At 54.3% G+C, this 12,038-nt stretch overlaps 5 protein-coding genes across 5 annotated transcripts; 3 read left to right on the top strand and 2 right to left on the bottom strand.

Moving 5' to 3' along the window:
* Positions 1–2,194: 2,194 nt before the first annotated feature.
* On the top strand, positions 2,195–3,276 carry H257_01068 (hypothetical protein; the record flags this gene model as incomplete). The annotated part of the gene is made up of 2 exons (XM_009824088.1): positions 2,195–2,305; positions 2,392–3,276. 2 exons carry the CDS (start codon positions 2,195–2,197, stop codon positions 3,274–3,276), a joined length of 996 nt encoding a protein of 331 aa, XP_009822390.1.
* An 890-nt stretch (positions 3,277–4,166) lies between these two features.
* H257_01067 (hypothetical protein) lies at positions 4,167–4,737 on the bottom strand (the record flags this gene model as incomplete). The annotated part of the gene is made up of 2 exons (XM_009824087.1): positions 4,167–4,204; positions 4,386–4,737. 2 exons carry the CDS (start codon positions 4,735–4,737, stop codon positions 4,167–4,169), a joined length of 390 nt encoding a protein of 129 aa, XP_009822389.1.
* A 588-nt stretch (positions 4,738–5,325) lies between these two features.
* H257_01066 (hypothetical protein) lies at positions 5,326–6,475 on the top strand (the record flags this gene model as incomplete). The annotated part of the gene is made up of 3 exons (XM_009824086.1): positions 5,326–5,947; positions 6,011–6,180; positions 6,248–6,475. 3 exons carry the CDS (start codon positions 5,326–5,328, stop codon positions 6,473–6,475), a joined length of 1,020 nt encoding a protein of 339 aa, XP_009822388.1.
* Positions 6,476–6,523: 48 nt separating this feature from the next.
* Positions 6,524–8,189, top strand: H257_01065 (hypothetical protein; the record flags this gene model as incomplete). Its single annotated transcript, XM_009824085.1, has 6 exons — positions 6,524–7,177; positions 7,240–7,401; positions 7,455–7,497; positions 7,547–7,691; positions 7,767–8,043; positions 8,106–8,189. 6 exons carry the CDS (start codon positions 6,524–6,526, stop codon positions 8,187–8,189), a joined length of 1,365 nt encoding a protein of 454 aa, XP_009822387.1.
* Positions 8,190–10,360: 2,171 nt separating this feature from the next.
* H257_01064 (hypothetical protein) lies at positions 10,361–10,768 on the bottom strand (the record flags this gene model as incomplete). The annotated part of the gene is made up of 1 exon (XM_009824084.1): positions 10,361–10,768. One exon carries the CDS (start codon positions 10,766–10,768, stop codon positions 10,361–10,363), a length of 408 nt encoding a protein of 135 aa, XP_009822386.1.
* Positions 10,769–12,038: the final 1,270 nt, after the last annotated feature.

The raw sequence follows: 12,038 nt of genomic DNA, 5'->3' as shown, positions 1-12,038 counted from the left end.
ACCAGAATGCGGACCCACTGACCCACGATGGTGTCGTTGAGACCGGCCAGCTTGGCGATATTGCAGGTCCGATGCGTCATACCGACGGCCTTTGCCGTCTGCCGAAACGACATGCCAGCGGAGACGTAGCCAATCGATAGCTCGAACTTCATCGGCGTTTTGATCGTGGCGACGTACGACCCGTCCTCCTGCTCGACGAACAGCACCATGGCTCGGCGATTGGAATTGGCGGCCCTGGCAACCAGCTTCTCGGCCTGGACCACTGCGCCGTCCACGTCGTCGTCCTCCTCTTGATCCACGGCGGCCACCTCGTCCTCCTTCTTGAACATGAGCTCGCCGATGATGCCGTTGATGAAGCTGGCCGACATCTTGAACGTTACCGTGTGTCGTTGGAAAGATCCCAGTAGTTGTGGAGCGTTTGGAGACGAGAGGTCTGCACAACAAGCAGATGCACGACGTGACCTGGCTGGTGATCGGATCGAGCTCGGAGATCTCAATCCCGAACTTGAGCGCCCACTTATTCTGGTAGGTCATGCCACGTACCATAACAAACAAGGCGAGAATGCAGAATTGCAATGTGATGGCCAAGCTCACGGAATTGTTCGGGAATGTCCAGGCGAGGCAGGGTTCCGTTCCCATGCGTTATAGAACAATATCCAGAACTTCCTTATTGTTAATCGTTTGTTATGGTGCGTGGCACGATAACAAACAAGGCGAGAATGCAGAATTGCAATGTGATGGCCAAGCTCACGGACTTGTTCGGGAATGTCCAAGCGAGGCAGGGTTCCGTGCCCATGCGTTATACATAATCCGGAAAATGCAGTGAAGTATAGATATAATTACCGGAATTGTAGTGCAGGAGGTACTGCATTTTCGATTTGTTTGCAACAAAAATACTAATTTTATTGGAAACGACATACAATATCTAAGTTATACAATTCGAAAAAATAATATCGCGATGTAGGAAGGAAACGTAGTGCACACTGCACTATGTTACCAGCAGCCAATGAAAAGTCACAAAAACCTAATGAATGTGGCCAATTGAATCGATTCAAAGGATCCCAAACGACGCCACTGCGATGCCTCGGCAGGAGGACTTCACCATAGCCGGTGCTCGGCGAAATCTCATCTCCCAACAAACGATAAGTACACATCTGGAATCAACCAAATCAAGAAATGGGTTGTACAGGCAGGACTGCACGACCTTCTGGGTCCATGTAGTGAGAGTCGAGACAGAACGACGCTGGACCTGAATCACTTCACCTAAAAGCACTTCCTCTCCTTCATAGAATGGACAGTCCAAAACAAGGATGTCGAGGTGGGAACAATCAGCGGGTATCGCAGTGCCATCCAGAGCCTTTACAAGGACCAAGGTGTACAATTGCCAGTGGAATATGGCGATGGCATCAAGGAGATTTTTACGGGTATTACATATTTTAATACTTTTGAGCTTTTGAGTTATGGCAATTGTAATAGGACTACGAAAGAGCGTGGCCCATGGGCTTCAAACGGGTGAAAAAGTGTACTGAGGAAAGCGTCTGATGACGTTTGATGTTTCCGAGTCGCTGTGCGCAAAGAGCATGGCACTCAGCGATGGTGGCTTCCCGCATTTGTTGCTGGTTCTGTCGTGGACCTTATGTGTCGCTCGAAATCAACAGAGACACTCCGGTATGACACTACGTCTTGCTCAGGATAGTTATGTTTGCATATAGGTTCGATCACATGACGTGTGAGGATGACATCATTGGTTTCACATTCTTTAAAACCAAGACCAACCAGGTAGGTTGGAATTGGTATATGTTTGTGGAACATGATTTCATATATTTAATCAGGAACGAAAAACAAGGATCCAAAGCACTGTTACTCCAACCCGTTCAAGCCGGCGACATGCCTCTTTGGCGCTCAGGGGCTCTATCTTTCTTGCAACAGTAGGATGTCCCCAACCAGCTTGTTCCCTGGTTCAAATCAAAAGGTGATTAGTCATGTCACACTCCAATCAAGTTAGATTTTTTAATTAGGATCGCTTTGGAAAGTCACTTGCTGCGTTGGTTGGCGGGGGCAGCTCGAAAGCAAAGTAGGACATTGGGACTCACTCCATTCGGAAGGGTGCTGCTACTTTGTGTCATCGGGCAGCACCGGGGGCCCATCAAATGTCAGTGTGTGCCTTCGGTGTGGCTAGTCCCTCGGAAATGTCATGGAGAGGTACTTTCGGTATAAGGCAGCTGGTGACCAGTTCACTGGTCGATGTGTGGCTGGACTACCACTGAACAGCGCTGACTTTGCTATCCTGCTCCACATTTTTCGGGTGGTAACGACTTGGTGGTAGGCCAGGCTGTCCAGATTATGTTTCCGTCCCTTTGCTCCGAAATCCACCTGGTTCAAATTTTATAGCTCATTTTGGCGAGTTTGGTGTATCACCGAAATGTTTTGATTGGGTCCTTGCCTCCTCACCAAGCCCTGCTCTCCACATCGCTGTTTACGAACCCAGACCTGTTTGCCAGTCTTACTACCATTGTGTTATCGGACTCAACATCATTATGCTTGCGTGCCAGCGGAATCCCTCCTTATGTTGAATTGTACAGGAAATTGGAAGAAAAAGAGGTGATTTTGACATCCATGCCTGCCAAGATTTTGGACGGTGTGCGGGGTATTGCCGAGGACCATGGTGTGGCAGCTGGCAACATTGCACGATTGGTTCTAGAGTCGTCTATTGTCAGTGCCTTGTCGTCCATCCAACAGTCAAATGACACCATGTCCCCCGCACAACAACTGCCAATTGATTCGCAGCCTCTGGGGTATGAGCCATTTCACTGGGGCGGCAAATTCCACAAGCTACCCGAGAATTTTGTGTTTCCTAGTGTCGATGCTGCAACAGCATGGAAATTATGGTGGCGTGGAAATATTCGCGAAAAAGTCATGCCGTATCGAAGGATTGATACCCAAGATTTGGCCACCCGAGCTGCGAGAAACATGTTTTACGAGTGGAAGTTTGTCCTCGAGAAACTAACGGACCATTTTGTGTCAGTATCAGGTCGGAACATGGCCCTCAACCCCTCAGAGCAAGAGGTCTCCACGTCATTCGACACGGCGCGCGGCCTTTTCGACCAACTCTGCGGTGAAACATCAGCGAAACGTGTGCGATGTGACGGGCAGCTCAAGATGACGACGCTTGTCCGTCTTCTCCGCCAACTCGAGCCTTCCAAGACGCCTCGGGTCTTCAAGAAGCGCAAACGCTCGGAGCAGCGAGCAGGCAGCCAGTGGACGACCATGCTCTGACGTGTACGAGGAGGTTGAATTAGTTTACAGTGGAGGCGGAATGGCAATCGTACATTGGATGTGTGTGCTTGTGCTCGTAGATGGTCCGGTGTACAGTAGACACTGGCAGTACGTGGAATGACTCGGCCGACTTGCTCTGTGACCTGAAGTTGGAATGATTCTTCCGTCGCATTCATGGATTCTATCTAGCCAATCAAAAACACTCTCAACAGGGATTGGCTGTAAGAATATCGTTGTAGTGCAGGTTGCACTACGTTTTCCAACCACAACACAACAATTTCCAGAATTACGACACACACTGCACAGTCGTCTTATTTCACGACGATGTAGTTAGGTATGCTCCTACTGTAACTCGACATGCTCTTAAGCTCGCGCTTCATGCTCCCTACGACACCTGATTTCGTCACTTGCGGCTTGGCCTCTCGGTTGACAATTGGTGACTGGCGCTACGTTTTGGTGTTTGTATTAGTATTTGTATGCAATGGAATAGACTGCGATGATCGTTACATGGGTGGACTCCACCAACTTCAATTAGCTTTTGGTTTTCGTGGCGAAAGCAGAAAGTGAAATGTAGAATCGAAAATGAAAATTGATTTTTCTTCTAAAGTGACCCCCCTTAATATATAAAAGCATGTATTTATCGAACGGGATTAAGGTGGAACTACCTTGGAGCGCGTCCATATTTAGCATACAAAAGAAGGGGGAGTCAATTTGCCCACAGCTTGTTGGCCTGATTTACACTGTATATGATGAAGTGATATGACAGTTACTGGTCGACTATGCAGCAACAACCCAGCAATAATGCCTACTAGTTAAGTAAAACTCCACCACACCATTTCACCACGAGTAAAGCCCCACATCTGAAGTGTACTACGGTATTCGTATACGTTCTAGCCATGTATGTCCATGTGCAGCCATTCCGAATGCTCTATGTAAATAGAATTCGATTGCTTAGAATTGGTTTCTTGCAGTACGCTGTGTACACACTGGTGGTGATGGTGGGCATGCCGGTGAGAAATATGCCAAACGATGTATGCATCCATGTTGAAACGTCAAGATTTGCTTGTTTTTTCCCGAAAAAGTCCATGAGGTTGCTCTGTTTCGCCGACCCGGAGGCTTTGACCACGCGTTTCTTCTTGGGCGGGGGCGCCGGTAGTTTTTGGCTTGAGGCCGCGGAGGTGGCAGGTCGTCGTCCTCCACGTCTTCGTACGTGGTCTCGGTCACCATGTACCCTTGCTTGTTGATGCGGGTCGTGGAGACTGCTTTTTGCCGCTTCTGGGGCGGGGGGTGATGGATTGGTTTGTCCATATTGGCCACCTCGTTTGGCTGCGACGACAGTACGGGCGCTGGTGGTGCTAGATGCGACACCGTTTCTAGGCTGGTTGTGACCGGCTTGGAATCCGTGGGGGGGGGGCTCACGGGTGGCGGCAGCACCTGTTGGACTGGCTTGGACGTGGGCATAAACTCGGCCTCGTCGTCGTCGTCGCACACTCAAAGGCGTTTGTGGTGCAACGCTTTCTTGACAAATCAAGGGGTCTCATCGTCGTAGCTGTCGTCGACGACAATGGACTTGCTTTTCGGAGGAGGAGGACGTGCTTTGGTCACGGGTTCGGCCTTGGCGGCGGCGACACCAAAAAATGGCGTCGATTGCTTCTTCGTCGGGGCCTTGGATGATGCTGATGTCGCGGGGTTTCACGACAAATCTAATGGGTAGGTGCGGCGTATGTAAGCGTGAAAAACACCAAACGCGTAGTTCAGGGCAAAATGTAAAATTGAGTTAGTTGGTTTAGCTTCAAAGAAAAAGAGTATGCCTTATGGATAATCCAGGTCCAAGACGTCCGGAGTCTGGTCCGGGAGCTCCATAATATAGCTCAGAGTCTCGTCAATGGTCGTCCTGTGTTCAGACCCAAGGGACTAAACAAGTTCAGCAAGCCTTCCACTGCGGGGCGTAGGACACCAAGCTACGGTAGTCACGGAACGTCCGAATTTTCCCCGCGACATTCTCCCCCGCTTAAGCCGTAACACACAAAGAAAAATCCGCCCAACCCAATGAAGAAAGCTTCCGCCGGGCATACGCCTCCTCACACGGCACGCTCATCCGGTGCAGGCTCGGACGCACCCGCCGCTCGGATGAACCACATGGTGACACCGACCTTTGCAGCGCACACCGATCAAGTCGTCGCCCAAATACAGTCGCTGCTCGAGCTCCCGTCCCCAATCGCACCGACCCATGTTGATCCGGACCCCAACCCGGACCTTGTCGACCGGTCCGGAGCTCGGGGAGCATCTACGGGAACGTCGTCCGCAGGGACTCGTCCGACCCCCAACCTCGAATACACCTTCCGGGGGCTGTTTGAAGCGGTGTCCGTGTCGGCCGTCAGCAATCAGGCCCTCCTGGACCGCCTGGACCGCCTGGACCAGACCGTGCGGATCGAGGCGGCACTCCGAGTCGTCCTGACCAGACTTCTACCGAACGGACCGCACACTATGCCGGCGGCCCTTCAGCGAGTAAATGAGGAGGTCGAGAGCCTTGGAGATGCACTGAAACAGACCCGAGAGGAACGGGAGGCCGAAATGGCGCTCCGGGAGAAGGTCGAACAGGAACGGGACCAGGCCAACACCGAGCGCGACAAGCTGGAAGAGCGCGTCCGGGGACTCCGGACAGAACTCCGTACCTGTAATGTAGAGCTGTCGATTTGAGCACCTACCTGGAGCAAACACTTGCCGGAACGAGTCTCCGATGATCTGGGATTCACCAAACAACGTCTGAGCGTCCAACTGGCCGCTACTATGTCCGAAAAACGCCGGGTGTGGTTACAAACAGCGGTGATCCAAGGGGAAGGCGAAGAGGTGGGGACACGACGGAACGCCAGGACTGTGTCCTCCCTCGGGTCCGGGAGTGAGGTGCAGCACCGCTAGCCTTCCTTAATCAGAAGAGCCGATACCGAGATCGACAACCTACCTACGCCAGGAACAGGAGACCGAGACTGAGGCATTAGCCGGGACGAATCAGGCAGCCTCCTCTGCTCATGCTCGGGTCCGAACGCAGGAGTGTTGTGTGGCTCCTGTAGCGCCGGCGGCGGCTCCGGTCGCTAGAGCGCATGCCGCACAGCCTCCGGAGGTCGTGACTTTGTTGGGCAAAGTCCGGGGACTCCAGACTCGGCTTCGCGAAGCTCAGGATGAGGCGAAACAGTACTAAGACTTGGCGACTCGGGTAGAAAACGCCATTCAAGCCCAGTTATCCTCAATGGCAGATCAAATACGCGATCTGGACCGACAACAGCGGCCGTACGAGGAGGAAGTCGCAGAGGACGAAGAAAGGTACCAGGTCGAAGTAGCAGCCCACCGAGAGGCGTCCAGGGCCCTGGCGACCGCCACGCAGCGATTCCCGGACGTCGTCCCCGCCTTCTTGGACTGGTTCAGTGCTCACTTCCGCGTGATGAGCGGGCCGGTGTTTGACCAGCTTCTAGAGGCGTGGGTCCGGGACGACCGAGCCCTCTTCGAAGACAACTGTGAGAACCTTTCCGTATTCGCCTTCCCGACGCGTCAACCCCCGTCCACACGCGCTCGGGGCCGAATCTGCGGGGTGTCGTATGATAATTGGTCCGCGGTCCTGGCCCGGGACCAAAGGTCACAGAGCCCGGCTGTCCCGACCCTTCCGACCCTGACCTCGCAATCAGGAGCGGCGCCATACCAGGGGTCTCCCGGGCCTACCAGCACGATGATTTTGGTCACGGGTGCGTCATCCGGGGCCGCAGATGCTTCGGTCTCAACAAAATCGGGCTCGTCTATGAACCCCGGGACTACCGGTACGGAATCCGCGGACGCGTCTTCGAGCCTCGGATCAACGTCGGGGCTTCGGGGGGAGCCTCAGGGGCGGTTCAGACCACAAGGACTTCGGGTAAGGCCTCTCCTGGCCCCGAAAGCACCTCGAGCAGTGTCCCAAGAAATCTTCCAGGCCAGGCGTCGACACCGCCTTCGAAACGTCCCTCCCCCAATACGTCGACGCAGTTGACGAAAAAGGACCGACGTTCCGACCCTGATGCAGCGGGACCTCTCGGTGCCTCCTTACCACCCCGGGCGATTCGGCGTATGCCGCCGTGGTCGCGAGGAGCCCTGGGAACGGTATTCGACTACCCTGGTGTCGTTCGTTCCGCTTTCGTGGCATCAGCTCCCAGAATGGCGAGAACTGGACCGTGCCCTCCGGTCGTTTTGGCAGAAGTACGCACACTCGATTTGAACCGTTCGTTTATGACGTCCTTCGGTGCAGCCGACCGCGAGGTCGAGGCTCTCATGGGACCTTTGTTGGGGATTGCCGGGAGCCTGTTCCGCGTAGTCCAGGCGTACGGGGTCCAACTGCTGTGCTTTCTGTGCTACCCGCACTCCTACTGGCCGGAATTCATTCGAGAGGGAGTGTCCTTGCGAAATCTAATCACCTTGCACGGCGGTCAGGCGGTTACCTAAGAAAGGCACGACTGGCCATCACTCAGGTGGCCAGTCGTGCCTTTCTTAAGTCGTTCGAAACCATTGGCTCCCCCGTTCATGTCCGTCCTGTCTTGGTTGCATGGCCGGACATTGCGCGCTAAACTCTTGAAGCGTTTTGCTCCCGGAAACCCGGCGGTCTCTACTCGCGAAGCCATCTCGTCTGCCATCGGATGGATGATTCAGGAGGCCATCTCAGCTCGGGACGCAGGAAATGTCGGCGGGGTTATCCGTTCATCGTGGGCTCGCATTCGCATCCCCCAGTCGGTTCTCAGTGGGCACGTGGTCTGAGGCCTCCACAGGGCCTGACTCTTGGCTCTCCCGATCCGCCAATTCCCGTTCGTCAGGCTCCACTAGGGATTCCCACTTTGGCCGTGAACCCCGTCGTCTTGGACGATTCCTCCGAAGGCTCCCGTGCCGATGTCGACTAAGTCTCCCGACTCGACATATAATTGTTTCTTCTTTTTGTAAGTGTATTCCATATAACGTGAAATGTCGTTTGTCCCGGGGATTTTCCCCGGGCCCAGCGACTCCTGGGTGGTCGACTAGTATTCCCGGACTTCGGCCTCCACGTCCAACTCGGCGAGTCGGGGGCTTCGGCGCAGTACCGGGAGTCCCTGCTGTGTCCGGGACTCATTCTCGTATTCCGTGATGAACGAATTATAATCGACCAGGCACGATCGCCGTGTCCAGTGGGTCGTATCGTCAGCGTGTTGCACCAAGTACTCCACTTCCCGGGCGTCGTCGTGTCGCTTGTCCAGTATGCCGACAACCGGGGAATGGGAGTTTGCGTACGCCACGTCTCTATGAGGGAAGTCAACCCGTTCCACAAAGCTCGATCGGGGCAGTAAGTCGTCTTCCAGGACCGTGTCATCAATTGCGGTCCCTAATTCTGCGGGTCCCATGTACCGTTCCGGGACCTCGTCATTGAAGGGTCGGTACCTGTATCCGTGAAATGCTTTTAGGCGATCGACGTTGATGGGCACTATCCGATTCGGATGGGACGGTAGGTAGATCCGGTACGTGTTGTCGCCCTGTTTGGAGTACACCCGGTACGGACCGTGCCAATGGTAAGCCAGCTTCTGGACCCGGAGGTCCTCAGGGTTCCGGGACTTATGCAAGTGTTGGTAAACCATACGGAGTCGGTGGGACTGAATTCCACTTTTCTCTGTCGATCGCGGTACGCGGCATCCCGGTTCTTACCCCAGAGCAGCTGAGCTTCAATCAACTTCCGAGTCGCCATGAACCAAGCACTCTGCTTCAGACGCCACCGCGGCAACTCGTCCGACTTCCATAACGGCTCCTGGTTGGAAAATACCAAGTGCAGAGGCTGGACCAACTTCCCGTTTCCGGACTTCGATCCGGCCAAACAAAAGCCGGATGGTCCGTATACACCATGAAATGTCGCATATCGATGTAAGGCCGGAACTTGCCAGTGGCCCATACCAATCCATAGCAATCGATCTCAGAGACTCCATCTTTCTTGGAGATCCATTTCTGCTGAGTCGCATCCAGCAGTTGGCTCGCGTAGGCTATTACTCGGTGTCTACCTCTATGTTCCTGCATCAAGACTGCCCCTAGGGTGATTGGACAGGCGTCCACCAGGATCGTGAACGGGAGATCAAAGTCCGGGCACACCAAGATCCGAGGGCTGGCCAGCTTTCTTTTTAAGGTATCCAGAGCCTGTTGACATTCGGGGGACCACTCGAAGGTATCGGACACCTTGAGTTGTTCCAGGGGTCTGGAGGTAGTAGCGTATCCCTTGATGAATCATTCGAAAGTACCCTGCCAGCCCCAGGAAGGACCGCACCTGAGCCACATTTCACAAGGGTTTGCTTCACAGGACGGCCTTGACCTTCTCTGGGTTCGGAAGGATTTCTCCCGGAGTTATCGTATGCCCCAGGAGAGCGACCCTGTCCCGTCCCCACTGGCACTTGGACATGTTCAGTTTAAATCCGGTGTCCTGGAGGCAGGTCAGGACCTGTTGAATCCGGACTAGGTGTGTCCCGAAATCTTCGCTGACGATGATTACGTCGTCCAGGTAGACCAGGCATATACGCCACAGGTAGTCCTGAAGCACTCCCTCCACCAAGCGCTCGAATTGCGGGACCGCGTTGCACAGTCCAAACGGCATCACCAGCCATTCGTACAGGCCAAATTTGCACGTGAAGGCCGCCTTCTGGATACTGTCCTCTGCCAACCTGACATTCCAGTACCCCGAGGCCACATCCATCGTTGTAAAGTACTTGCATTTTCCGAGGACGTCCATGGAGGTCGTCCACTCGGGGCATGGGGTAGCAGTCTTTGACAGTCACATCGTCGAGCTTCCGGTAGTCGATGCAGAAACGGATAGAGCCGTCTGGTTTTCGAATCATCAACACCGGACTCGCCCAGGGACTGGGGGACTTCTGGATCAATCCGAGCTCCAGGTACTGACGAATCTCGGCTTCCATGATCTCTCCTTCCTTTTGGGTAACCCGGAAGGGTGCCGACTTAATGGGGCCGTATTGATATGGCACTTCACCAGGTCTTTCTGTCCCGGAGCCTTCGACGTGGTCACAAACAGGTTAAAATGCAAATGTAGTTTCCGAAGCAGCTCTTTCTATGGCGGGCTGAGACTGGAGTCCTTCCAGTCGATCGGGGACCTGTCCTTGCTTTCCTGGAGTGCTGCACATACTCCTCCCGGGTGTACGTCGCCTTCCGGACATTCTTTTGTCATTTCCGCGTCGCCCCTTCCCCCCTCCTGAAAGCTCGCACTCCGGGGCGAGTGCTGGTCCGTGGCGTCCGCCGTTTCAAGGTTTTGTATGGAGTTCGGTACCAGGGTGGCCATGGCATCGGCAGGTCGGATCTCGACAACCGAATCGGTCGGGTTCCGGAGTTGGATCCAGACACGGATGACCCAGCTAAGGTTGAGGGATCGAGCGACCTGTAGCGGGAATGCACCTTGCAGTTGTTCGACGAGGACCAGGTGTCCGTCCGGGACTGGTTCGGAGAGCAAACAACAGATCATGTGATGAGAGCGGCTCCGTAGGCGAACGGTTTTCGATCCCGTCAGGGTGAGGTGGTCCGGGGCAGTGGTGGTGGTTGTCGACGGTCCTGTACCCGGGTCTGCCCCCGTTGTTGGAGCGCGCCCTGGGGTGTCCTCGTCATCCAAGCGGAGATGTGCTACTGTTCAGTCCTGTCTGGAGAGGTCATCCTTTCCCGGGGTGATAAACGGGAGGGTCACTCGGTTGCCCTCAGAACATACTTGGTCCCGTCCGAGGTCAACGAGAGAATGCAACTTCCGGAGGAAATTGACTCCCAAGATGCACAGAGTGACTGAGTCTTCCAGAACCCAGTGTTTTGTCTCCTGCTTCTTCTTGGCTTTCGGCCACGGGACCTTCGTCAAGGCAGCAAATATACACACTGACATTAGTGAGGTTAAACACGCCACGAGGCGCCTACTGACTACCATTCACTAAAGTACTCAGTACCTCATCGGAACCATTGACACGCCACACAGACAGAGTGTGTGTGTTAGCAATGGGTCAAACTAACGCGCGACCCAATTGCTCTGCACGCTGCAGAACACTTCCCCTCCTACGGAAAGTCCAGTGTTTTGATGAGGGCGGCCACGGCAGGGTCTTCCTTGTTCGCCGCCGCCCACTTGCGAAATATGATTGGAATGTCGTCCAGCAAATTCGCCGCAGGTTCCCAGGACGATTCTTCATCGTCAAGTTTAAGCCACTTCACCAAAACTTGGTGTTGCAGCGCGCTTCATCCAGGCGCTCCACATGAAATCCGCCATCGCCAAACGCGATCTGCGCCTCGAGGTCTTCGGTGACCTCTCTACCACCTTCGTGGTACATCTTCAATCGGCATGCATGATGGACCGTGACTTCGTACGGTGGCACCAGCTGCAAAGTCTCCATCACATGGTCTGTGATAACTCTGGTCACTTGGCAGGGTCCGCGCCAATGCAGGGACAATTTTGTCGGACGGTTGACGAGAAAATCGCAAACCAAAAAACCCGCAAACTTGACTTGGGACTTTCGGTTGCGGCATCCACGCGCTTGCTGACGCAACTTGTCGCTTCGCACCGCCACGTTGCGGTGTATTTCTTCTAGCGCCAATTGGAGGTCCGTCACATGTTTCTGACGGGCGGCGCCAAGCCAGTCCGCGACGTAAACTTCCTTGGACGTCGGGTGGACAAATCCTGCCAGCGGTGTCTTGGCTGGCAGGTCGGTAAACGCTGTCACCGGCGCAATTCCTCCCAGCCGGTCCGCCGGCTGATGGTTGAG

This window comes from Aphanomyces astaci, assembly GCF_000520075.1.
Source record: "Aphanomyces astaci strain APO3 unplaced genomic scaffold supercont1.2, whole genome shotgun sequence".
NCBI lineage: Eukaryota > Oomycota > Saprolegniomycetes > Saprolegniales > Verrucalvaceae > Aphanomyces > Aphanomyces astaci.
This window is presented reverse-complemented; position numbering and strand designations above follow the sequence as displayed.